Genomic DNA, 26993 nt, shown 5'->3' with positions numbered 1-26993 from the left:
GTTCCCCTAGCCTGCCTATGGTCCCCCAGTGGCTAAAACTTGCGTTTGGTGTAAAACGAGCACTAGCTGTTCTGCTCGCCTTTGAAAAAACGGAGGCTCAAGCGCGCTGATTTGGAAATCTGTGCTCATGACGTCATGAGGAATCTCAGCTCCTCCCCTTACTCTGCCTGGCCCGCCCAGAGACGTTGGCCCGCCAATGAGACTCGACCGTGCGAGCGCCACGTGTGTGTGTGTGTGTGTGTGTGTGTGTGTGTGTGTGTGTGTGTGTGTGTGTGTGTGTGTGTGTGTGTGTGTGTGTGTGTGTGTGTGTGTGTGTGTGTGTGTGTGTGTGTGTGTGTGTGTGTGTGTGTGTGTGTGTGTGTGTGTGTGTGTGTGTGTGTGTGTGTGTGTGTGTGTGTGTGTGTGTGTGTGTGTGTGTGTGTGTGTGTGTGTGTGTGTGTGAATACACACACTGTAACGCAAGTGTTTCTTGTCGGTTCTTTGACGTGTCTTGTATTTCCACAACGAGACTGTCGTGGGGGTTATCTAAGCCATGGTTGAGAAGGAATTGGGGGAAAGGAACTTTGGTTTGACTCGCTGAAGTACATGAACTGCGACATGCCGCCGGTTGCCGCGAGGCACCATCGCCCGGCAGCGGGCAGCCGGCCGCAGGCAGCGCGCGGTTCAGTCGACTTCAGGTTGATGTGGAAGAACCAGAGACGTCGCAGAACCCGACAAAGTCGTTTGTGATTCATAATATCGTCTGGAGGCGCACACAATATGTTATATGATATAGATATCTATGTATTATATGATATTATTTAGTTATAGAGCTCCAGGACTGTAACGCAAGTGTTGTACACTTCCTTGTTGTTTGGATAACCGTTCTGCTGTTGGTGTGATGGCGCATAACAGACTCTCGTATCTGGTATTTCTACAACGAGACTCGTATTGGGGGTTATCTCAGCCAAGGTTGAGAATGAATTGGGGGGGAAGGAACTTTGGCTTTGACTCCCTCAAGAACATGAACCACGACATGGAGGAGAAAGGGATTGTTGGCGGCGAATGTCTCCCGCTTGAGCCCCGCTGAGGGACCACCGCCAGAGGCGGAGGTGCATAAGCGCTGCCCGGCAAAGATCCCTTTCTCCTCCTTGTCGTGGTTCATGTTCTTGAGGGAGTCAAAGCCAAAGTTCCTTCCCCCAATTCATTCTCAACCTTGGCTGAGATAACCCCCAATACGAGTCTCGTTGTAGAAATACCAGATACGAGAGTCCGACGTCACACCAACAGCAGAACGGTTATCCAAAGAACAAGGAAGTGTACAACACTTGCGTTACAGTCCTGGAGCTCTATATCTAAATAATATCATATACATAGATATCTATATCATATAACATATTGTGTGCGCCTCCAGACGATATTATGAATCACAAACGACTTTGTCGGGTTCTGCGACGTCTCTGGTTCTTCCACTTTCACATCAACCTGAAGTCGACTGAACCGCGCGCTGCCTGCTGCCGGCTGCCCGCTGCCGGGCGATGGTGCCTCGCGGCAACCGGCGGCATGTCGCAGTTCATGTACTTCAGCGAGTCAAATCAAAGTTCCTTTCCCCCAATTCCTTCTCAACCATGGCTCAGATAACCCCCACGACAGTCTCGTTGTGGAAATACAAGACACGTCAAAGAACCGACAAGAAACACTTGCGTTACAGTGTGTGTATTCACATTGATGTGGACGTTGAAGAACCAGGAACGTCGGAGAACCCAACGCGGTCGTTTGAGATTCATAATATCGGCTCACACAGCTTTTGGCCGTGATAATATATATTATATGATATAGATATCTGTGTAGGCTATATGATAATATTTAGATATAGAGCTCCAGGACTCCCGTGTGTTCTAGAATATTTACAGAACACGGCTAAAGGCTGTGTGCGGCTCGCCATTGCGATACATCCACTGTAAACAGAGCGCATGGTGGCTGCAAGCTGCTCAGGGCCACACCCCCACCCTCCTCCTTGACACGCCCACCGAAACAGCGCATTTGGGGGAAGCTCAATGTGCGACTGGCTCGGAGTGGCTGTAACTCTGCACCACGGCTGAATTTAGGGAACGTCTTTGAATACTGTGTTAGTTGCCCACTAATACCAATATTAAAGAATACATAAAATAGCATGTCATGGGACCTTTAACAAAAAGTTCACAAAGGTCAGATCACAAACGTGGTGGGTGAGCATATCCATTTCTTAAAGAAAAAATGAGGAGCCTAGTTATTTCCCTCGTGATTCTATTCTATCATTCTTCGATACATCAGAAATATTTTTGTGGAACCTCAACAGGACCAGGGTGCACTGCATATGATGTTGAAACCCATGCCAAACCTGTACATAGATGTCCATCTATGGGTCAGTGTAGGTAATACAGAACAGATGAACAGCTTGATTAACCCAAAACAGGCATAAAAAAAAAATATATATATCCGTACCAGTACCAGTATAATTTACATTTCGATCAGTTGTTACTTAACAAATTTAATAACAATTAAGATGTATGATTTGATCAGACAATGATCTGGACAGGAGGACCACCACGTTATCTCCTGCGCCTGACCTCCTGACTGACAACCCCGTGATGACGTCAGCACCTGTCGCGGAAGTAGCGATGGTGCGTCGGCCTGTTCACACCGCTAGGTAGACGATCATGTTTGTACCCCGAGTCAAAACGCCTGGCTATCTGTTTTAATAATTCAAACCGATAAACCCGTCAGTGTTCTTTGGAGTATTCCCTGGGGGATTAAGACGCCTATCGTCCGCTACCTGAACCGAGCTTCTGGGTGAGCCTGGCGGGAGGGCAGTAGGACAAAATGTCCCTCTTCCAGTCCGCACTTGATTTCCTAGCCGGGCCCGGTTCGTCCGGAGGGGCCGGTCGGGACCAGAATGACTTCGTGGGACAAGTCGTGGAGCTTGGTGACATGAAACTGAGGATTAAGAGGGTGATCGCAGAAGGTGAGCTATGGCGCTGACCTGGAGGTGGAGGGTCCATAGAGCTAGCCCCTCATAGCTAGCCCTCACGGCTAGCTCACGAACCCTTCTGAGTATTTTCTTACCCTCTTGGGGGCTAGGGTCCGGGGGGTGTCATCAATATTTGGTCTGTTGACCCATTTGAGACTGTACCGGTGATTAAGGGCTATACAAATAAAATTGAATTGAATTGAATTCTGATAGCAATCTGAACAACCGCTGGCTAGCCGACCTAGCTAAGTTAGCCCAGAGAGAATCCAGATAAACAAGATGTGGCCTATCGTTTACCCATCTCTACGATTAACAAATGTTCTGTTTTGTGATACAATAGTGTGCTGTGTTTACAAAGTACTTGTAAGAATAGAAGCCGATTACTTTCACTGTTTGAAAGACATGGCATGACTGTCATACAGGACGGCTCGCCAGCTTCATGGTATGTTTTTCTCTTTTCAACATGTACGTCTCGTTTATGTTGGCTTAACATAATGATGTGAAAAAGATTATACCCTTTATGGATCGACGTGATGGGTTTGTCGTGGCTGCACCCCAAAATACGCTTACTATGGGACAACTTAATAAGTCTTTTGAGTCCCAGCGATACGAGGGTTATTCGCATAGAACTTACATTATACCAAATCTATTTGGCCAGAACGTATCTGTCATGCTGTCTTCTCCAATTGCTTAAAGCTAACCACTGCACCAGCTGCAACCTTATGTGAGGCTGAACTATTCAATGGAGTTGTGCTGCTAGCCCCCATTTGGTCTGTCCCTTTGGTGGGAAACAGAGGAAAACATCAACATTGGATGTACGTCTTCTTGAGACTTTAGGCCCACCAGACATGGGCTATAACAAGTGGATCTGTTAAACAACTTATATCTATTGCAAATCATCAAAAACCACATATCGTCTTTGTAACCTAGAAAACAAAGAGCAACTACTAGGTTAAAACACTGTAAAGTTGTTTTTCCATAGATTCCCTAGTGTGTGGCTAAGTTGTGCTTTGAAGGTTAACAGAGCGCAGTATTCAAGGAAATATGCCCACACAGGTCATTGATTTGCACTGAGTGTTTTGGAGGCAGCCAAGCCTCGACACAACGTGACCCTCAGCAGTTTTTGCCACAGACTTCCTACAGTAAAAAGCCAGTTAACGCTCTTTGTCCCTCAGTGGTGCTGAGGTACATCATTGGACTCTCAATGATCCACATCCACTACTGCTCCTGCCTTGTGAAAATAAATGTTTACAGTCAACCATAATACCAATATTTAAAATAAATACAACACACAACTGCTGAAGTGAACCACCTGTTTCAGCAGGGGGTTCACTATGAAATAAAGAGAAACGTGTTTTGTGCTGAGAGTTCCAGGAAGGAGGGGGACGTGCTTTCGGCATGTTTACGTCGACACACAGCAATCTATCAGCGTTGCTGTTATGTATGAGCGTTACAACGATGGATGCTGCGAATGATATGCACCCCTCACCATGGCAGCTGTTTTTATTTATGGTTGTCTAAAAAGCGATGTTGTACAGTGAAATGCGCCACACACTGTGGCGTTATCCTACAAGTGTCCGAGAAGCTTAACCCTCTCTCAGACGCGTTCATTGACCACTGGGCAGACAGAACCCAAAACATCCACACAGCACACACACGCCAGAGGCCCCTGTGGGGACACGGAAGGGCCCTGTGAAGGGGCCATTGTAGCATTCTGTTTGATGGTTTGAGCCATGGTCTCTTTTGTCCCTTGGCGAGTAGGGCAGTCCAAAGTGCTCTGAATGATAGAGTAGTGTTGACATCCCACCACGACTGTTGAATAGTGTCTTATGAATGGGTCGTTATCCAAGCGCTTTGATTCTCTGAACTAATGTAGCCCATAGCATTGTCACACACCGCCTGTGTCTCAACTCTGTGTCTCTCTCCTGGCTGGTACCCCAAACTTTATGACTCCTTCTGCTCTTCCCTGCTGCCCTCTTCTTTGTCCAGACAAACAGGTTCTCTTTTTGTTGATGTGCTGGCCCGCTCACAGAACACACTCATGTAGCGATGGAGTGGGCCCCCCTCTACGGCGCATTACTGGGATCTTAGGGAAGAATTTAGGACTCATCGTACAATAACATCTGATGTTAGATCAGTCCATGCATTAGAAGGTTTAGCAATTCCATGGAAATCCTTGATTTTGCCGATCTTGTGGTCTGAGCACCAATTCAACGAACAGGACCAACTAATGTCGCACTGTCGCACAGGACATCCATGTTCATGTTTCAAATCTCTGTGTTACAAAGCGATTCTCCTATCTCCAGTTTGTTCCCCCCAAGGGGAGAGTGGGGCAGAGCATCACTTCCGGTAAGGCGTCATTTCCTGTCTAATGGGAGGGTCGTGGGTCTGTTAGTGGCCACTCTCCCCACCGCTCAAACCACAAACTTGTGATCACCTTATATGTTGCTGCAACGATGCATCATATATTCCGTTGCATCCACAACATCCGATGCATCGGATGAGAGATTGGAGCATGAGTTGAAGACAAATAGAAGAAACGAGGAAGAAGAAATGCGTCGCAAACGTCTGCGTTACCTGAGAAAGGGAGCACTTTTGCTGTTTAACCTGCATCGACGGCAGGGAAGGATCTGGGAAGGCCGGGACCCTATAATTTTCAACTGTTGTAAATAATAAAAAAAAAAAAAAAAAAAAAAAAATCGCAAATTCTTTTTCTATGCTAAATATCCCTTGATTTTTTTTGTCCCATAATTCTTCTCATTTTAATTCTCTTATCAACATGGTGAAGTGCATCGGCTTGCCTTGTGCAAATGATTTTTTATTGATAACAACATTGGCATATACTGATCAAAACAGGACGATACAAAAAAAGAGGCTATAGTGCAATTAAACGACTGCTTTGAACAAATTTCATTTGAACAGAGCAGTCAGGCTACTGCTTCTTTTTTTTTCTTTTTTTTTTTTTAAATAAAATAATTGCGTTAATCGCGCAATTTTTTTAACGCCGTTAAAATTGGTTTGCGTTAACGCCGTTAATAACGCGTTTAACTGACAGCTCTAATATATATATATATATATATATATATATTATATATTATTTTTTAATCAGCTTTTAGTGAGCGCTCAGAATATCTATCCTGATGGATTTCCAATTTTCCATGCCCGCTTCTGTCTGAGATGAGGGCATCCCTTCCTGTATTGTTTTGGGGAATCCATATTGAGTGTCAAATCACAGATGTGTGTATGCAACTCTTCTCTTTGGCGAAGAACCGTGAGAGGAAGGGAGCAGAGAGAGTTGTTTATTTTCAAAATACTGCTACCTTCAGCTCCTTATCCCTTTTTAAGTCTCGAATCGTACTCACAGCACCTTTTTAGATGGAAAATTATAGTTTGTCTATTGTGTTTTGTGGAGGACATGTAGCTGTCCAGCATAGTACTTGTATCACTTGCCCCGACAAAAGCGTGGTCTCCTCTTTGACAAGGCCTGGCACCACCCAGCCCTCTCTAGCGGCTGCTGTGGGAGTTGAGCACTCTGTAGATGGAAGTGCTTTTCAGCAGGCAATGAAATCCCACCATGAGTCCAGTACTCTCTGAATGTCGTGTGACCAATGGCATGACCAAAGTTCCGGCCCTCCCCTTTCAACGAGTCGCCCATGGACCTAAAAGAAAGGCATTAAAGAAAGGACAGCGGACTAAAACATTGCCGCCCGTTCATCCCTATGAAAACTATGAAATGGCGCAGGGCAACATCAAGGAGAGATTTGCTTCCGCATCATGGAGGTCTCAAGCCACGCCCTAGTGCATGACGTGCCGGATGCAGAAATACTAGCATTGTTAGCATTGTAGCATCATAAGCGAGAGGTCTGAGCGAGCACAGTCGCATTGTTTGTAGACCATGGAAGTTAGTAACCCTCCCGATGATTCTCTATATGTGATCTTTAAACTACACTCCTCCTGCCATCTGGGCAACAAGTATTATTTAACAATTAGTATTATTTTAGATTAGTTTGTCCCTTTTTGACCTTATTAAGAAAAACACCGTGTATATAAATTTCATTTTTGTATTTTAAAACACAAATCATAATTACCACTCGAGACTAACACGGGATGTTAACGGAGCCGTGCACTGAGCCCTCTCGGATGCCTGGCCGAAACATTTGTTTCACTATAAGACTCCTTTCAGCTGGCCACCCCTCCTTCTCCTGCAAACAACGGCTAATAAAACGCTTGAGGCGGCGTTTTGAAAAGAGAAAACTTAAATTTTATTAGTACATGATATAAAGAAAATGATGAGCCTTTTGCCGCTTTTCCACTGCATGGTACCAGCTCGACACGACACGACACGACTCGACTCAGCTCGCATTTTTTGCGTTTCCACCGCGGTACCATGGTATCTGGTACCTGAAGTGGCTGCTTTTTCTAGTACCTACTCGCTCTAGGTTCCAAGCGAGCTGAGCCGATGCTAAAAGGTGACGTCGGCAGACGGCCGGCGACTGATTGGCCAGAGAGTGTGACGAAGTCACGAGAGCGACATGGCAACCATGCTGGTAACATCCATAGCAGCGCCGCAGCCAACATGTTCCACTTCTCCAACTTCTCCAACATGCCAGCTAATAATAGTAATGCGATCGATGTCCTCCATTGTTGTTACGTGGGTTCTGTCCATGTGTGGGTTGCGTATGTGTTGTTTGCGTCGCGTACACAAATACGTCACGGCCCTTTCGCGCAGCCGACCCCGCCCACGTCCAGGAGGTACTATTTGCGGTGGAAAAGCACCCGTGCTGCTACCGTGTCGAGTCGTGTCGTGTCGAGTCTTGTCGAGTCGAGCTACATGTGCGGTGGAAAAGCGGCATTTGATTGATATCCAGACATTTTTTGTGGAGACACATTCCTGTTCCCTACTTGTATTGGAGTGAATGGCATTATCTACTTCCAGACCTCCATGAATTGAGGGACCCGTCCACAGCCCGCTAAAACACCTGCAATACCAGGCTTGGCCGCTGAGCACTAATGGGTTTCGGAAATATGCACTGCTCCTGGGGGCTTGGTCTCGCCACCCGCCCCACGTGAGCCTACCCACAATCCCTTGCCCCAGGCGTTACCGTTTCCACATGTCCAATGCAAAGTGAATGGGAGGCGAGGGCCGCGAGGCCAGGCGTTTAGTGGGGCTGGACCCTGAGACATGTGGGCCCACCTCTGTGTTATGTGATTGTTCATCGCTCTTCCTCTCCCTCATGTTTGACCCCAGGCGGATTCGCCTTCGTTTACGAAGCCCAGGACATCAGCAATGGGAAAGACTACGCCCTCAAGGTGAGTCGCCGAACGGCGTTTCCCAGCATGCATTAATTATACCATATTAGCTGATACATGAACTTCCCAAGTATATAATGTTGATGGCTAGTGTATTCCTTCACTGACCTTATCATTAATATAATCAATCATTCCAACTGTAAACTGTTATTCTTTCAGCAGAATTGGATTTGTTTGCCTGTGATTGTTTGTTAATATTCAGATTAATGTTTATATACATAATACAAATGATTGTGTGTGTGTTGTTTTCTCTCATATGACAACAGAGGCTGCTGTCCAATGAGGAAGAGAAGAACAAGGACATCATCCAGGAAGTCTGCTTCATGGTAACCTTTACTGTCGACTTGCTGATATCAGGTCATCAGCAGCATTAGTATTTTTGCAGTAGCCTTTTCTTTGTGTTCCTTGACGTGTGGTTGCGTAGAAAAAGCTGTCGGGTCACCCCAACGTGGTCCAGTTCTGCTCAGCAGCCTCCATCAGCAAGGAGGAGTCTGACACAGGCCAGGCAGAGTTCCTCATTCTCACCGAGCTCTGCAAAGGTATGCCTCTAGAACCTCCGTCCAGCTAATCAACGTAGAAGCTTTCTAGAAATGTTCAAAAAGTTTTGGAACCATAACCCAAAATAGGACAAAACTTGCTAATTGGATCAACCACAGCGTTGCAGTACTGCTGTCCGCAGCCCCCGTAAGCCAAGTCACAGCGGTTTGCCATGAGTTGTCCTGTCAGCTTCCTCCCTGTGCAACATAGACTTCCTGTCCCACTTCCTGTTGAAAGACATCCGACTGGTCAAAAACGCGTGACTTCCTCTCACTATTGCCAGCGCATAAATGTTCAAAGAGTATTGACCGATGTAGACTATAAATAAAGTGGCAGAGGGGGGATGGATGGCTCTATCAATCTGCCTGCCGGTCGATATATCTGCGGCATAATTTTGGCTTGCTCCTTCAGGTCAGCTGGTGGACTTTGTGAAGCGAGTGGAGCAGCGAGCGGCCATGTCCTGTGACACAGTGCTGAAGATCTTCTACCAGACCTGCCGTGGCGTGCAGCACATGCACAAACAGAAGCCCACTATCATACACAGAGACCTCAAGGTGGGTGGCACCCCTGATGGAGTCCTACCGCAGCACGGGGGCTGAACTTGTGCAACCGCCCTGGTCCGGCCGGGTCACCGTCACGCTCTCGCCTTCTGTTTCTCTCGGAGTTCGAGCCCCTTTTAAGCCTCTCCCAAAATAGACTAAGTAACGATGTTTAACGATGGACAGATATTTTTTTCGCGGAAGGCTTTTCTCAAAGGACGATGTGTTAGTGCTTTACTTCCGACCGGTTCCGGCGAGAGTGAAGAGCATCACTTAGGTATTTAATGGGATTCGCTGGAGGATTTTGAACAACGTGAGGCAGCGTGCATTTGTGGAAATCGATCGCTGCTTGGCTAAGACCAGACGGATATTCACTCCGGATTGTAACCTGATATCTGGATGGTTTGTGGGTTGACCATTCGATCGCCAATGTGTCGTCTGAGATCAATTATGGGATAGCATGAAATGAATTAAAAAACATGGGAGGGGGTATGGATGGTGTCTGTTCCCATAATGTTGACATGGTGCTGCGGATTTCCCCAGTTGGAAGGCGTCACATTGGACTAGTCCTGTTTGACCCGGTTTCAACTGTCCCTCTGCTATCGGAGAAGGCAGTGAGAGAGAGCTCTTCCTGTGTTTTGAAGCTGATCAAGCATTGTTTGGGGCAGGGGTTGTCATGGCAACGGAGGCCTTTCAACCAAGCCAAAGGAAAGGAGTGAGAAGGAAGATGAGAAAGGGCCGGGGGGTGGGGGGGGGGGGGGGGTTTGTAAACATTCACAGCTTCAGCCTGGCACCACCTGGACTGAGTCATCGGCGGTGTGCACGTTTGATTCTACAGCACTGTGTTTGCTCAGGGCCCATTGGGAGCACACTGGTATCAGTGTTGACCGCACTCTGACCCTTATGCCCTCAAACAAGCAGGAAAAAACTGGCCAAAGGAAAATAATACAATCTTAAGAAGGGCTCCGTGAGAGGCTCACCCCCTGAGCATGGCTGTGAATGTAATGTAATGTAATAGAATAAGAAGTGTGGCTAACTGCAATGGATGCCAATGTTTGGCCCTGCATGTATGGGTGTAAAGTCAACCATGTGATTGGTTGGGATGTGTTCCCATGACAACACAGCGCTACCCTTTTTAAAGCAGCCAGGATTTTTGTCAACAAATTGTTTGGCCAACAAATTATAGAGGTGTGTGTGTGTGTGTGTGTGTGTGTGTGTGTGTGTGTGTGTGTGTGTGTGTGTGTGTGTGTGTGTGTGTGTGTGTGTGTGTGTGTGTGTGTGTGTGTGTGTGTGTGTGTGTGTGTGTGTGTGTGTGTGTTGTTCACAGATCGAGAACTTGTTGATTAGTAACCAGGGCACTGTCAAGCTGTGTGACTTTGGCAGCGCAACCACCCTGGCACATTACCCCGACTACAGCTGGTCAGCACAGAAGAGGTCCATGGTGGAGGACGAGGTACACACACACACGCACACGCACACACAATTTGAAGGGAAACAAATGGCTGAATGGAATGGTCCACACGGAGAGATCTGTCTTATGATGTTGCAATTACGGTTGTTTACCAAACAGTAGGGTGTGACGAGATCTCGTGCCACGAGATCTCGCGAGATTAAACTCGACGATATTACCCGTCGCGTTAAAAATCTGTCTCGCGAGATTTCTGAGCTATCCAAACTTCTATTTGTGGCCTGTAGGGGCAGTAATGCGGCTTTGATACGTCTAGCCTGTCAGAACCTTACGTAGGAGAAGGAAAAGAAGAAGAGGAGGAGAAGGAGGGGAAGCAGGGGAAGCAGCCATAGGCAGCCAGAATGATGTCGGAAAATACCCGTATTACCGTCGAAGATGCCCCCGCCACTTTTAAATGATTTGTTTGGCAGCATTTTGGGTACCCGGCGGAAATTATGAATGGCAGTAGAGTGACTGATAAGACACGGACAATACCTAGTTGTCAGTGACATACTTGGTCAGAATCTGTTTGCACTATTTGCACTCTGTATTGATGGAGTAGAACTTTGATTTGGTTTTGCACATAATATTGTTTGCACTTGAAAAAAAAGAGAATTATTTAATTTAATTTATTTTACTTCAACTTTTATAAATTTTAGTTTTAGTTTCAATTTCATGAATGTTAAGAGTTATAATAAAACATTTCAAAATGCATGTGCAACTCGGTTAAATAAAAGTCTGTTGGTCCAGTCATATATTTTGTCATTGTAGTTTTCTTAAAATCTCGTCTCGTCTCGATCTCGTGAACCGAATATCGTGTCTCGTCTCGTGAGCTGAGTGTATCGTCACACCCCTACCAAACAGTCTTTTATGTAAATCCTCCTTGTAAAAAAATAGTGTATTTTCTACATAAACAACATATTTCATTGTGATTCTGTGGAAATGTGTCAGGAAGTGTTACCAGGGGCATAGACAGGAACTCCGGGCCCCATGAAAAGACATTTGTAAGGGCCCCTAGATATGGTGCGTAGCATAATATTGTTTTTGCTATTACATATATGCATTAAAAGTATATTAAAATTAATTTATTTCTCTACATTTAAATGTCCTATCTGGGACACAGCTGCCTACAGCTGGCACTGCTATATTTATGTTTTTATTTTATTTACGTTTACCTTCACTAGTTTCTCCTGTATCCGCAGAGAGAATATCCCAAAAAGACTTATAGCATTGAAGAGTATATTTAACTCTATATCCTCACAACAAATATGCTATAGTGATCTATATCGTAAGTATCAATATAGAATATTACATATAACATATAATATATATATTTAGTTGTGAAGACCTGATTGCCAAATAACAATGAAGCATGTTAATTACAGTTATAATAGACAGAAACATATTGGCTGCACCTAATCTAGTCCTATATCCTTTTGGGTCTCACTACAGTAATCAGAAGGGTTGGGAGCTTTAATATTAAAGGGGTGTGATAAGCCATTACAAGCCGGGTTAAAAATTATTCCTGTGTTTAAGTGACATCGCAATTTAGGGTTAGGGTTACCCGTCCTAGATGTACCAAGAAGCATTTTTTGTTAAAGTCAACATTTGTTAAAGTCCACTGGGTAGGCTGGTAGACTGATCTATCAGTATACATCTAGGTTGATAGGCCACCTTGTGATGTCACTAAAACACAGGAATAGGTAGATTTCCAACCGGCTTGTTATGGCTTATAACAAGCCGGATCTCACAACTGGTGACATGATGTCACCCCATTTAACATATTGTATTTCTCTTTTTGAATATGTTAGGATATAATGCCCAGGGCCCTGTCTAGCTCCCATTGAAATGTCATCAGCACGCCGCCGAGTGTGACACATCCACTTAGCGTTGTGCGGTCGTCTTGGGGTCTAGCCTTTCTGTCTTGTTACTGTCATTAATTTGCTGCCACCCCAACATCTCCATCAAGAAACAAACCAGAGGAGGCTGATTGAATTAACAGTTACCAGTCTCCGGAAACTGTACTTCATAATGCCAATTACTTACACACACACACACAGTCGCACACAGAGATGCACAGTCTCACACAGAGCCGTCAATTAACCCTGGTTACCGTCTGTGTCCATGGCAACCCTATTAGATGTTCAGTACTAACTAGAGCCCGACCGGAGGATTTTTAAGGCCGATACGATACAAATATTTGGTGATTTGAAATTCTGATATATCGGCCGATATATATTTAAAAAAGAAACATTGGCTATTTGTAGTTATTTATGAGTCCTCACTAAAATAATAAGGTAATGCCGTTTAAAAATAAACTTTATTTTATTGTTTTATTGTCACAACAGAGAAGTCTAAATCAAATTTTATTATAAAGTTCTGGTAAATAAAATGTACAAAAATACAAACGTAAGATATGAAACTCAAAGTCCTTTGAACAAAAACACAATAACCCAATAAAACACACAAAAAAAAAATCAAATAAAAGAAAAAAATAATAATCAGCTGATACGATAGTTTGGAAAATGCCTAATATCGGCTGATAATATCGGCCCGCCGATATATCGGTCGGGCTCTAGTGCTGACTCGGTACCGAGTAATTATTGTTGAATCTCTTTTCTTTCACTTTGTGTGTGTGTGTGTGTGTGTGTGTGTGTGTGTGTGTGTGTAGATCACAAGGAACACCACTCCAGCCTACAGGACACCAGAGATGATTGATCTGTACTCCAACTTCCCCATCAACGACAAACAGGACATCTGGGTCAGAACCCCTCACTCTCTATTGATCAGTGTCTCCGAAGCCCCCGGACCTCAGACCGCTACCGGGTTGTGCAACTTGGTCCGCCAGGCCGTGCAAACAGACCGTGCAATAAATATAAATAAAATAATAAAGAAGGGTCAACTTCTGTGAAAATGTTTCCAATGGAGGCCTTGTCCAAAGTACAAAGTATTTTGGGAACCCCTGCTATGGACCACGAACAAAACGTAGCATCAACACCATTACAGCATCATGCTGGTATTGAATAAGAGCTGGATGGGGGAGCATAATCAAGAGGCAGAGAATTTGTATGTTAGGCCTTAAACTGATTATTAAGAATCTTATTGGGTTCATGCAATGAACCAATTGAAACCAAGCCTATGTCATTTTTCTGAATCCTAGACAACTTAAACCAAACTTATGGTTTCCGGGTTTCTTATTTTGCAGACTGCAATAGTTTCCCGAACAATCTTATGACGCAGTATTCTCTTAAATTTGGAAAAAGTCAAACTTGAGGGTCCCCCTTTAAGTAGAGCGTTCTTTGCTTTCAATTATCTGTCTCTGTCTATAAGGTTGCGTCCCAACCCCTCTGCTCCTCTCTCGGCAGGCCCTGGGCTGCATCCTCTACCTGCTCTGCTTCAAGCAGCACCCGTTCGAGGAGGGGGCCAAGCTGCAGATTGTCAACGGCAAATACGCCATTCCTCAGAATGACCTCAAGTACCCCGTCTACCACGAGCTCATCCGTAAGTAGGCTTGCTCTCAGTCTCGCTCTCACTCTCGCCGCTCTCGCTCTCTCCGTCTCTTGCTGTCTGTCGCTCTCTTAATTCATTTCTCTCTGTTTCGTTGCCCTGTAGTTTGTCCCACTGAATTTCTAACGAGGGCCAGAGGGGTAAAAGAAACAATACAAAATGGCTCGAAAAATGACTTCCATATCATAAACTGGGAATTGTAGGTAATGTCAAATGAGTTCAATCTGACAAGTTGAAAGGTTTGACATGATGACTATATTACCTCACACCAGTGTTTCCCACACATTGACAAGACTTTGGCGCACCGCCATAGTCTAATTTCGGCCGCTATAGTTTCAATATCAATAAAAACTCCACATATCTGTGTTACTTTGTTTGGGTTAATCCCAGCAGTCTGTATTAACTGCAGCTTTCTGTAAAGCTGGTTCAGACTACACGATTTCAGCCCGATTTTGCCCCGATTCGTTCGTTTCAGATAAATTTGCGAGTCGTTTGCCTAGATGATTTTTAAAAGTTGGCGACGAGATGTGGTCTTGTAATGTGACATGCTTGCGATCTGCAACGTTTTTTTTTGTCTGGGACGTCCTCAAACCCCACGACGAAAAGTTTGGCATGCCAGAAATTTGGGGGAATCGCAATGACGTATCCATTGTAGACATGGAGGGAACCCCGCCACCAGTTGTGCGAGGGAATCCCACACTGGAGCTCACAGGCAGTGTTTACTAACTAGTAAAGTCAAGACTAGTAGAGATGCCCGGTTGGCGGTCATAACCGGGGACATCATGGTTAACCCACGGGTTAGGTGGATTGCGTGAAAAAAGTTATACTTATAAATGATATGTAGGTTAACATATTGACAAGACAAACGGCAAACTGACAAATTTGACATCCTGCTTCTGAAATGCGCTAACGTCTCCGCCGAGCGCTCGTCCGCTGGTTTTCCATAAGCATTCCACTGTGCAATCATCCCTGCTGCGTAAGCCCTCACACACATTGTTGAAATCATTTGCTGGATGCTTTATTCTTTCTATGTGGCTTTAAGTTAATGATCGGGCTATAATAAGACCACGTTGGCTATGTAATCGCTGACAACAGGGGACATTTCATAGTGGTTGAACAATTTAGCGTGCCGACAGGCTTTTGTCAGGACGCGGAATATGCAACTCAAAATCGGGACTGTCCCTGCAAAACCTTGGACAGTCGCTTTGGTCACCCTAATGATGATCGGGAGGGTATCAATTGTTGAAAAAAACATTGCTTCGGGTGGATATTGATATTAGGCAGCGGATCCATTGTTATTTACACTTTGTTGCTGCGTTGTTGTTGTGTGTATCGTGAACGATACAAAGAAAAGATTCTAGAACATCGCCCCCTCGAATCTTGTAGTGTGGCCAGTCTTCCGAAGAGCCCAAAACGTGCTATTTAAGGGTGTTTCATTCAACTACAGGTGGTCTGTATAGCCTGACCTAGAGGGAAGACCCACTTTCTGTCCTCTCTGTCCCAGGGTCCATGCTCAAGGTCAACCCCGAGGAGCGTCTTTCCATCACAGAGCTGGTCAACCAGCTCCAGGAGATAGCAGCGGCCCGCAACGTCAACGCCCGCTCCCCGATCACAGAGGTGTGTGTGTGTGTGTGTGTGTGTGTGTGTGTGTGTGACAGTATAAAGGGGGCTCTATTCTCCCTCCTGCTGTCCTCAGATGCCTCCGTCTCTTTAAAAAACAGAAAGAGAGAGAGGGTCATGGAAGCAGAGGGACAGGGTGATGGAAGTAGATAGATAGCGTAAGGAAGAGAAGGAGAGGGAGAGTGAAGTGGAATGGCTCAAACGTGGTCCAACGTTGACATGGATGGATCTGAAATAACGGCAGTTTCGCCTTAGGTCCTGCTTTGGTTTGTCACTGGCTCCTATCACCCCCCCTGTTCATCAGTCCTTGTCATCCTAAAAACTCTGCTCATGTTGTGAAACCTTTGAAACTTGAAAATCTGGTTCTGTTCCAGGCGTTCACTCTTGGTATGTAAGCACTCTGAGGGAGGTATCCAAAGAGAGAAAGGTGAGAGAGAGCGAGAGAGAGAGAGAGAAATACGAGACAACATAAATAGATACAAGAGAGAGAGAGTGGCAAAGAGAGAGGATTAGAGACATGGAGAGAGACCCTTCTGGAGATAAAGCGAAATAAGTACAATGATGTCCTCATTGCTAATTAAGATATCTTTATCCAAATCAAATCTCACTGCATAAAATGTAGTGGCAGCCGACCTACTATTAAGGGTCCTCGTCTCTATTGTCTCCCTTTGTCCGCTCTGCTCCACCCAAATCCTGCCTGTCTTATATGATGGGCCATCTCCATACATTCTGGCCCTGATGTGATCAGATGGCTCACAGTACCACCACCACCACTAGAGGTAGGATGAGCGTGGTCAGTCTGCCTCCGTGCACCTAAAGCTGTTCAGATGCTTATCGCTGGACGTCGAGCGGGCGGTCGGGGGATCGGTTCCCAGGTGCTGATCTGGGTTTAGAAGGAGTTTCTGCTGTTTCCCTCTCAGCTGTCATGGAGATTAGGCTCCTCCTCTCTCTATCTCTCTCGCTCTTACTCTCTCCCTCTCTCTTTCTCTAACTCTGTATCGCTCTCTCTCTCTCTCTCATGAGGGGCATTGTGGCACATCTCTTGCCGACGCAGATGTCCATGCTCGTATGAAGTGGAGAGATAGGATCTGGTCTGGCTAAAGAGGAAGGGGAGAGAGTGAAACAGAAGACTGGTTTCTGAACCGCCTGCCCAACACCAGAGGAGCTTTGACCGCTTTCTGTTGTTCAACCTCAACCTGGCCTTCTATAAGGAACGTTTTTCTTTTTAATAGAATGCCGAATCTTCCTCTCATCATTTGCAGGGATGTGAATGTTTTCCTTCCCCTGTCTTCACTGTGTCGGATGACTTCGTCCTACTAAACCCTCCTCCACACGCCCTTCCTTTGGATCATTTAGCCTTGATTGGACTGAAAATAGCCATGTATTGTCCTTTAAAAATAGGAGGGTCTAAATATGTTTTTTGACTAAAAAACTAAAAAAAAAAATCACCTGTCTTTGGGAACCGGGGCGGCCCCCCATTGCTTGAGCGCCTCACCCCCCTTCGTCCGTCCCCCGTCCGTCCGTCCGTCCCCCGGAGTATCTCCCGCCTTATGTTAGCCTGGTTTAGCCGTCCCGTCGCTCCTCATCGCTCTGCACGCCCTGCCGCTCCACCATGAGCGTGCTGGGTGCATACCACTGCTGGCGGCCGCTGTTTGATGGTTATGAATGTCTGCAGCTGATGGAGCAGAACGGGGGCTTCGGGAACAACGGAGCACCACCACCCACGCAGATCCACAACCTGCAGAACAACGCAGGTAAACCCCCGCCGTGTGTGTGTGTGTGTGTGTGTGTGTGTGTGTGTGTGTGTGTGTGTGTGTGTGTGTGTGTGTGTGTGTGTGTGTGTGTGTGTGTGTGTGTGTGTGTGTGTGTGTGTGTTAGGGCTGGGACGACGCGTCGACGTAATCGACGACGTCGACGCATAAATTACGTCGACGCGAAAAATGCGCGTCGATTAAAAAAAAAAAAAAGAAGAAAAAAATAAAATAAAAAAGATGGGCGGCGCCGGAGCGTAGTTGCAACGCGAGTGGCTCCTCAGACTTTCATAAGTGCAAGGCGCCACGCACTCGTTCCTCTAAAGTATGGGAATTCTTTAATGTGAAATGAAACGATTCCGTGATATGTCGTCTTTGCAAAATGGAGATGACTTTCCATTCTAGCACCACGGCAATGCACCAGCACCTGAAGAGGCGTCACCCGGTAACAGCTGCAGATGACTGAGCACCGTAGAATTCTAAGAATGCATTACTTTGCACTTTTATTTTGGAATTTAAAGGCAATAAACATGTATTGAAATGTTAAGGAATTCAGATATGTAAATCAACATGTATAAATTGCTATTAGTCAATTAATGGGGAGATAATCGAGAATCGAATCGAATCGAAATCGAATCGGACTGAAAAAATGAATCGTTAGATGAATCGATGCATCGAAAAAATAATCGCTAGATTAATCGTTTAAAAAATAATCGTTTATCCCAGCCCTAGTGTGTGTGTGTGTGTGTGTGTGTGTGTGCCGATGAGTTTGTGTGTGTGTGTGCCGATGAGTTTGTGTGTGTGTGTGCCGATGAGTTTGTGTGTGTGTGTGTGTGTGCCGATGAGTTTGTGTGCGTACGCGCTGATGAGTTTGAGTGTTATGTGTTTTGATCGTTCGTCTGAACCTGTGCAGAGTTGTTGTCGACTCAATCTGTGGAGGCCAAATCTGAGGTGCTTTTTGGCAAGGCATTAATCACGTTTCATCGGCTCCTGTGGGCGATTCACCACCAGGTCATTTCTGATTAGGTCTAATGGCCTTCAATGAAAATGCCTAATGACTTGAATGTGTGCACATACACCGCTCACAGGAAGCCATGGAATTAGTAATATAGTGGGACCACCACAGTCCCAGAGTGTACGCACCCCCAAATAATTGGTTTTTCTCTGAATAAGATGGCATAAAAGATAAATAATACTACTACTGCTGGTTAAAAAAAAAAGTTAACCACCAGAAGCAAGCTGGGCAGTGCCTGTGGGCGTAGCGTTGGTGTGCGTCATGACACTACAGAGTGACGCGTGCACACAAAGCTAAGCAGCCGCTGGCAGCGGTGCAGGTGGAGTCACAAGCATCGGGCTAAAGCTCTCCCCCAATACGAGCGCTGTTGTAACTTGTCTTTAGAACCTTTCCATGGTGCCATCTCCAGCGTTTGCCGCATGGTTCTTCCCTAGCTATGTTTGGAAGAACTACAAACTAGTTAACAAACTAGTTCATAATTCGGTCATAATTGATTCAAGTTTTTAGACTAAAAGATGAATTGATGGATCGCAAAGATATTCGATAGTTGACCGACCTGTGAACTTTGAAAGTAAATTTTAGTTGCAGCCCCGGTGCTGAATGGAAGGGGTTAATGTACTCCCGAGAGGGGCACATCCCTGTGATCTAAATCAGCGAGCCGTGACAAACGTGTTCTCGTTCATTTAACTGATCATCATCAACTTGTGATTGGCCTCGTGAAATATATGTCGGGATGGGAATGCATGCAGTTTGTTTTGTTTTGTTTCGTTTCAACATTTCACACACACACACACACACACCCCCACACACTCACGCTCACAATCACACCGCGCTAACACACACACGCAACCACTTGTTGACTAAGGGGATTGCTGCTTGGTTGCGCTGCCATCTGTTGATGGCAGATTGTGTTTATCACTCTCTCATGACTGTTGCACTATTAAAAACTCTAAAACAAATGGTATATTGTTATCAATAAATTTCCCTTTCCAAAAGTAGGATTTCTCTAAATTTTTATTTGTTATACATTGGGATAAAATAAAATCATTTAGGTTTCTTGAATTGTTCTTGAAAGTTTTTTTTTTTTTTTTTTTTCGTAATGCTAGGTGTGTATGATCCTGACCAATCAGCGAGTGGCTTCCTGGACATTCTAAAGGGCGGGACAGAACGCTTCTTGACCAACATCAAAGACACGTCCTCTAAGGTCATCCAATCAGTTGCCAGGTGAGTTACAGCGGTGACTCGGCTCCTCCTTCTCTTTCAGTTCAGCCTCTCGCTCCACCATCAAAAGTATTCTTCCATGTTATTCCACCAAGGAATTCACCGGATTTTGTCTTCAAGAGAAATCCCAAATGTGGCTCATGGCAATGCCAAACACTGTCTTGGTCCGTCTAGCTGTTCGCTAACGGACTGCAAGCGTGGTTGCAATGCCATATACGGGCTGTGAATTCCACGTCTTCTTTAAATAAGACCATATGTTCATGGCCAGGCACAGAGTGGCCTTTGTGCTCTGGTCCCCCCCCCCCCCCCCCCCCCCTCTTGTTATATCCCTCCACGGTGGCATCGTTCACGGTTTCATCTCGGTCATCCATCTGTGCTATTGTTTTGCTTGTTCTTTTCTTGTTTTGTTTTATTTTGTCGTTTGTTGTTCTCTGACCCCCCCCCCCCCCCCCCTCTCGCACCCCATCGCTCATGGCCCGTCACCTAGCAACCCAAGGTAAATATGGGTGACTGCTGCGGAGCACCCCGTGTGTGTGTGTGTTTGTGTGTGTGTGTGTTCGAGAGTCAATAATACTTCATGTTGTGTCCCATCAGCACCGCTTGTTGGTTCCTAACCGTTGTCGAATCGACCAATCAGTGAACAGACTCGCAAGAGGGCATTTGTTCCCCATGAACACATTAACCAGAGTGAATGGAAGGGATGAGTTCTGAATGAATCCTGAAGTCTAGACTAGATGTCAATCCCCACCCCCCCTACCGTTTCACCGGCACCCTTCCCTAACCATCACTCATACCATCAGCATCACCTCATGGATGAACTTAGAAGAACAGCAACAGCAAGAAACCTAGTTCTTTATTTAAAGAAAGAAGGCTTTATCCCTGGATCAATGGAAGTATCTCCATCGTTGAGTTGTATTGGTTAATGGAGTTTTGGTTAATGGATAGATCGTTTTCAATTGTAATCACGGTGTCTTTATAGGTGGTTATTAGGCTCTGAGGTCAACGTTGGTCCAACCAAGAGCATCAGTATATTATGAGGGTTGACTTAGGTAGAGTTTGAAGGTATAGACTCAAATTTGATTATGTTTTACATTTGACATCTCAATGGACTGACTGTTGTCCGTTCAATGTTACCAGTCCTATACACGAGACACCCACTTACTGCCACCCTCATGCATTTTGCACGTCGCAATTAACACAAAATGTTAATTTGCAATGCATAACAAGTCCATTAATTGTGTGTGTCCGCTCATGCATTAATTGCGCATTTCATGGAGAGGTGGATTTAACTACTAAATCTAATGCAGACTCAAGAACACGGTGAAACAGTTCCTGGCTTCTCCAAACTGTTTGGCATGTAAGTGATCTCGGCTACACTTTTGGGATCGGATCTCTGGGGTTTCATATTACATTATTCCTTTAATATCACTCATCTCGTACATCTCTACTGTGTAATGTCTGCACCACTACACAATGTAAACACAACAGCTTAAGCAATCAGTCATTCCGTAGTAAATTCTATAATCCGCTGGAACAAGGGATTCGATCACATATCGCGCCTGTTTGCGGTTGAGCCTCGGGTGTTGAATCAGCCTCCCTGAGATCCGATCCCAGATCCGAAAGCGAGTGTGACCGAGGCCTTTGAATCGATTCCCTGTGTGTGTCTGTTTGTTCTGCTGGTTCTAGACCCCCCTCCGGCCTGCTAAGCTCTATTCATCAGGTTATTTACAGCTGTTGTTGTTTCTATTTGCTTCCCAGCTACGCCAAAGGAGACCTGGACATATCCTACATCACCTCCAGAATAGCAGGTAGGACTCCATCAGGGGTTAAGGATAATAATGAGGGATGATTGGATACGATTGCTGATCCCAGTTCCAGTGTAAAAGAGCTTCGCAGGCCACATTATACAACATCCTATAACCCCAATCCCTCTTAAGCACAAGGAGAAACTCCTCGAAAGCCAGAGGTTGAAACCTGGAGAAGGAACACCGAAAAGCAATGGGTTCTTTCATGGGTATCATAACAAGCAACACAGAGTTCAAATGAATGTTATGTTACATTATGTATGTTAGCATTTTCCTGTCTTGCACAAAATTCGTCATTGTGCGTCCAGAAGGAGAGTCCCTGGGCAGTGTTTGTAATAACGCCGTTTAAAAGAACGGCGTTAGGTAACACCGTTATTTTTTCAGTAACGGGGTAATCTAACTAATAACTGTTTCCGTCGTTACATCGCCGTTACTGTACGTTAAATGTGGTGCGTTACTATTAATTGATTGAATGGAACTGCGTAATCCGAACGCACCCCTTGCTCCACAAACAAACTGCTCGGGAGGAGACCGATTGGGTTAACAACGAGATAAGCGATTATGATTGGCTAAGGCAGAGTCATGTTTCATGGTAGCCAATCGGATCAAGTGTTTTTACACACAAGCCAGGACACGTGCGGCACACGCGCGCGCGCACACACACACACACACCAAACTGATTAGATTAAGCAGCAGAAATGGCGAGTCCGGAGCAATCCGATGAAAAGTTGGCATTTTCTGTAGTATTCGCTATGTTCCACAGGATTTGCCACCAAGCAAATAAAAATTCAGTTGGAAGTATATCAGGAACTTGAATGGGCAGTTCAACCATTTAACAAATCAAAATCCAAATTCCTTGACATGTAGCAACTTATTTTTTTTTATAGTAACGCAATTAGCTACTTTCCCTGGTAACTAGTTACTTTTGTTATAACTCAGTTTTTTTTTTAAACAAGTAGTGAGTAACTATAACTACCGTATTTTCCGCACTATAAGGCGCACCGGAGTATAAGCCGCAGCAGCTAAATTGAATGATGTTTACATATATAAACCGCACTGGAGCCCGCCGCTTAAAAATCCATAGATTTAGGAGGCTCCCTAGTGGCCGTTAGCTATAAAATTCAAAGATTAGCCGCACCGTTATATAAGCCGCAGAATCGCAAAATGGGAAAAAAGGCGCGGCTTATAGTCCGAAAATTACGGTAATAACTTTTTTAAGTAACGTTCCCAACACTGCCCCTGGGTTAGCATTTGCTTTCCATTAGCAGCTTACATTGACTTGCATGGTTACAGTAGCCTAGTTCCTGTTGATATTGGGGGAATACACTTGTATTTGCTTTCCAAAGATGTCTACTGTGTTCCCAATAGTCACTGATTCCAAAATGAGTGTCGCAACACAACCAGATTGTAGACAGATAGTGCGGCAGTATTTTCGGTGCTGTGATTATGAGGCTAGCTGTGATGCACCGCTCGCGTCACAGGTCATCGTTTGAGAAGTAATTAAAAGTGTATTCCCCTCTCAGGAGCTAGGCTGTGGTAGCTCTGTTTCAGAGATCTTCACAGGTCCAGAATGGACCTGGGAAACAGTAATCTCTTGCGATCAGCATTAGCCTCGCTCCAACGCTAGCGTGTGTGTGTGTGTGTGTGTGTGTGTGTGTGTGTGTGTGTGCAGTCATGTCGTTCCCAGCCGAGGGCGTGGAGTCGGCCATCAAGAACAATATCGAGGAGGTGCGCCTTTTCCTGGACTCACGTCACGCCGGTCACTACGCCGTCTACAACCTCTCCAAGCGCTCCTACCGCTCAGCCCGCTTCCACAACAGGGTGCGTGTCTGTGTGTGTGTGTGTCAGCATTTTAGGGAAAAAATATATCATAATTTCCAGGGGTGGGAATCTTTTACTATCTCACGATTCGATTCGATTCGATTACGATTTTTGGGGCAACGATTCAATTCAAAATCGATTTTCAATTCAAAATCGATTTTCAATTCAAAATCGATTTTCAATTCAAAATCGATTTGATTCATAATGATTTCTGCTTCAATCTATAGGTGTGCAAAGGATCCTCATGATCTGCTCCAGTCTGCTTTGCAAGACAGAATGAAAAATGGAGACATTAAAGTGTCTTTTTCACATTTATTAAGTTTTAAACATTAATCCATGCTTAGATGGAGTTGTTGCAACTGTTGCATAAAAGTTAAACATGCTGCCTTTTAAATTCTAAGGAAAGTGCCTTTTCCACTGTGTGGACCACAACTGCTGCTCTAAGAAGCTAGCTATAAAATAAGTTGGAACAAAAATAAAGTGCTTCTGTATAATAAAAATGGTACAGTTGAACAAGATATATGTAGATATTTGATAGTTTACAAAGTTTGTGTGTGTGCTCAGGTGTCGGAGTGTAACTGGCAGGTGCGGCGAGCCCCCAACCTGCGCAGTCTGTACAGTGTGTGTAAGAACATGCACCTGTGGCTCAAGCAGGACCAGAGGAACATCTGCATCGTGCACTGTCTGGTGGGTGCCCTACTCCTCTCCTAACTAACGTACTGATCCAGGGACTTTACTGCTGAACCACACTGTCTGGTGGTGGGTGGCCCACTCCTCTCCTAACTAACGTACTGATCCAGGGACTTTTCTGCTGAACCACACTGTCAGGTGGGTGCCCTACTCCTCTCCTAACTAACGTACTGATCCAGGGACTTTACTGCTGAACCACACTATCTGGTGGTGGGTGGCCCACTCCTCTCCTAACTAACGTACTGATCCAGGGACTTTACTGCTGAACCACACTGTCTGGTGGTGGGTGGCCCACTCCTCTCCTAACTAACGTACTGATCCAGGGACTTTACTGCTGAACCACACTGTCAGGTGGGTGCCCTACTCCTCTCCTAACTAACGTACTGATCCAGGGACTTTACTGCTGAACCACACTATCTGGTGGTGGGTGGCCCACTCCTCTCCTAACTAATGTACTGATCCAGGGATATATCCTTACTGCTGAACCCCACTGCTGTTCTGCTCACGGTTCCACTCAAACACTCTCATTTGGGATCTTTACTTGGGGTAATCACTGTCATCCGTTCATTTAGTTGACCTCACTTAACTCGTCAAACTATAAATGCACTTCTCATATACTTTATAAGGTACTATAAGGTAGTTGTGGGAGTGTGTGTGGATGATTGCTGGTTGAGTCGTTTGGACTCTGGGGCTGGGTCAGGCTGCAAACCTGTTGCACATCGAATTATCAGTGTGCACAAGAGGAGTGTCTGGAGGAGCCCAATAAAAATGTCACCCAGGTAGCATTGCTACAGTAGTACTAAACTGTACTACTGGTTAGGGTTGGGCGATATATAGATATTTGAAATATATAGATATTTTTTTGCTCCTGTCCTGCTTTCCTTCACTTACTCTGCTCTGGCCTCCACTTACATCTGAGCTTCCCTGCCTCACAGCATGTCCTGTCTAGTAGGAGATACCGTCAATAATATCTTACTTGTACTCGTACTTGTAAAACCACTTAAAAACTTGGTGTCTCCAAAAAATGTTGTAACCATTTGCTACTTTCAAAACATTGCTGCCAGACAGCAGAAAGACCCACCTCCCCTCCCCCCTAACTTCACCCAACTCACCTCCTCCTCATCGCCACGGTCATCCCTCTTTCTCTTTTTAATCAGCCAGTCTTTTAAACTCCTCAGAAAATTCAAACATGTGATTTGACAAACAAGATATTAGTTTTTGTGACCCATACCCACTGGGTGACCGTTTACGTCCACTGTGTACGTCCGGTGTTTAACTTACGCATACACTTATTCTTCCAATTATTCATTCTTAACTGTCCCTTTTCCAGAATTAACTTGAATCACCACACTGTTGTAATATCAAACAGTGTTAATTTATGTAATGACATTTTCAATGATGAAACTTACCTTTATGACGTTTCTTTAAGGGAATCCTATCCAAATAATATGTATTCTGTGAGGGAATCTGTCAGTTGTCTTGGAGATTGACTGATTTTCGCTCCAATTTCGTAGTGTTGATCCGCAGAGAAATAGTCTGCCAAAGACGTTGACGTCGCTTAGCAACCGAAGACGCTGGAGTTGACAAGTTACCGGACTTGCGGAGTGATACCAAAGATGTCATTGGAGGCAAAAATCCTTTGTTTTCCTTGACAGTAGTCCATTATACTTAGCAACGGTGCATTATAAAATATAATTCACCGCCGGAACTTGTGAAGGGCCCATGCAAGTGAACGGAGCATTCCACGGCATTGAGAAGAGCCGTGTAATAATGTGCGATACTCGCGTGAAGTTGCAGGACTGTTTTCCCTTCGGCGAATGAATCCGTGATGAGCATTGCTTGCTTCATCGTTGTTGTCATCTACCCGGTGCTTGTTGTTATAATCGTTGTGCTGACATTGTCACGTAAGCGCAGTATCTCGTTGGTATGCTTTACTCACAGGTGTTTGAATTGACCTGGTTATGAAGCGTCCGCAGCGCACAACAATATAACATTTGTTTTTTCCTCTTGTTAAAAAATAAATCATTAATATTCAGCAGCGGCGGTCATATTTGACAGCCCTTAACCCTCTCGGGCCCCAGGGCCTCCAGAATAACGCTGCCCCCTCTGTTCTGCAGGATGGCCGGGCAGCCTCGGCTGTGGCCGTGTGCTCCTTCCTGTGCTTCTGCCGCCTGTTCAGCACCGCCGAGGCCGCCGTCTACATGTTCTCCATGAAGCGCTGCCCGCCCGGCATCTCCGCCTCACACAAGAGGTACACACACACACACACACACACACACACACACACACACACACACACACACACACACACACACACTACATACCACTCACAAGAGGTACACACACAAGTACTCACACAGAGGTACACACATGCATGCTTGCACACACACACACAAGAGGTATAGGCACACACTTGTATGTTAAATAGCGTGTTTTTCAGCGTGTACGTCAAATGATCCTCTTGATGCTTGCAGCCTGTAGGCATGAACTTTATTCACCCATCAATCATCACCAAAGTCCAGCCACACCTGTCCACTAATGATCTTTCTATCATTCGCACTGTGCATTCACTTCGCTGGACTATGTGGAGGCTATATCTGGTGTTTAATCTGTGTTCAGTTCAGTAAACTGTAGGCTCACATTATTTTCACTTGGATTACCACATTTTGTCTCCATTTAGTCCTAAAAAAGTAGCGTATGGATTAGGGGTGTAACGGTACACAAAAGTCACGGTTCTGTAC

At 45.2% G+C, this 26993-nt stretch overlaps 1 protein-coding gene and 1 long non-coding RNA gene across 2 annotated transcripts in view; one reads left to right on the top strand and one right to left on the bottom strand.

The window, feature by feature from the left end:
- The window catches only part of LOC132467942 (uncharacterized), a 696489-nt gene that overhangs the window by 37809 nt on the left and 631687 nt on the right, over nucleotides 1–26993 (bottom strand). The window lies entirely within an intron of this gene.
- gak (cyclin G associated kinase) overlaps nucleotides 2605–26993 on the top strand; it is a 43545-nt gene continuing 19156 nt past the window's right edge. Inside the window, exons 1-15 of the mRNA XM_060065522.1 lie at nucleotides 2605–2983; nucleotides 8238–8299; nucleotides 8566–8625; nucleotides 8724–8838; nucleotides 9248–9390; nucleotides 10703–10828; nucleotides 13494–13583; nucleotides 14188–14323; nucleotides 15834–15946; nucleotides 17625–17703; nucleotides 19822–19939; nucleotides 21695–21744; nucleotides 23414–23562; nucleotides 24127–24249; nucleotides 26370–26503. Coding sequence (XP_059921505.1) covers nucleotides 2842–2983; nucleotides 8238–8299; nucleotides 8566–8625; nucleotides 8724–8838; nucleotides 9248–9390; nucleotides 10703–10828; nucleotides 13494–13583; nucleotides 14188–14323; nucleotides 15834–15946; nucleotides 17625–17703; nucleotides 19822–19939; nucleotides 21695–21744; nucleotides 23414–23562; nucleotides 24127–24249; nucleotides 26370–26503 — 1640 coding nt within the window. The 5' untranslated portion in view covers nucleotides 2605–2841. The remainder of the gene's footprint in view (nucleotides 2984–8237; nucleotides 8300–8565; nucleotides 8626–8723; nucleotides 8839–9247; nucleotides 9391–10702; nucleotides 10829–13493; nucleotides 13584–14187; nucleotides 14324–15833; nucleotides 15947–17624; nucleotides 17704–19821; nucleotides 19940–21694; nucleotides 21745–23413; nucleotides 23563–24126; nucleotides 24250–26369; nucleotides 26504–26993) is intronic.

The sequence above is a fragment of the Gadus macrocephalus genome, chromosome 11, assembly GCF_031168955.1.
Source record: "Gadus macrocephalus chromosome 11, ASM3116895v1".
NCBI classification, from domain to species: Eukaryota; Metazoa; Chordata; class Actinopteri; order Gadiformes; family Gadidae; genus Gadus; species Gadus macrocephalus.
This window is presented reverse-complemented; position numbering and strand designations above follow the sequence as displayed.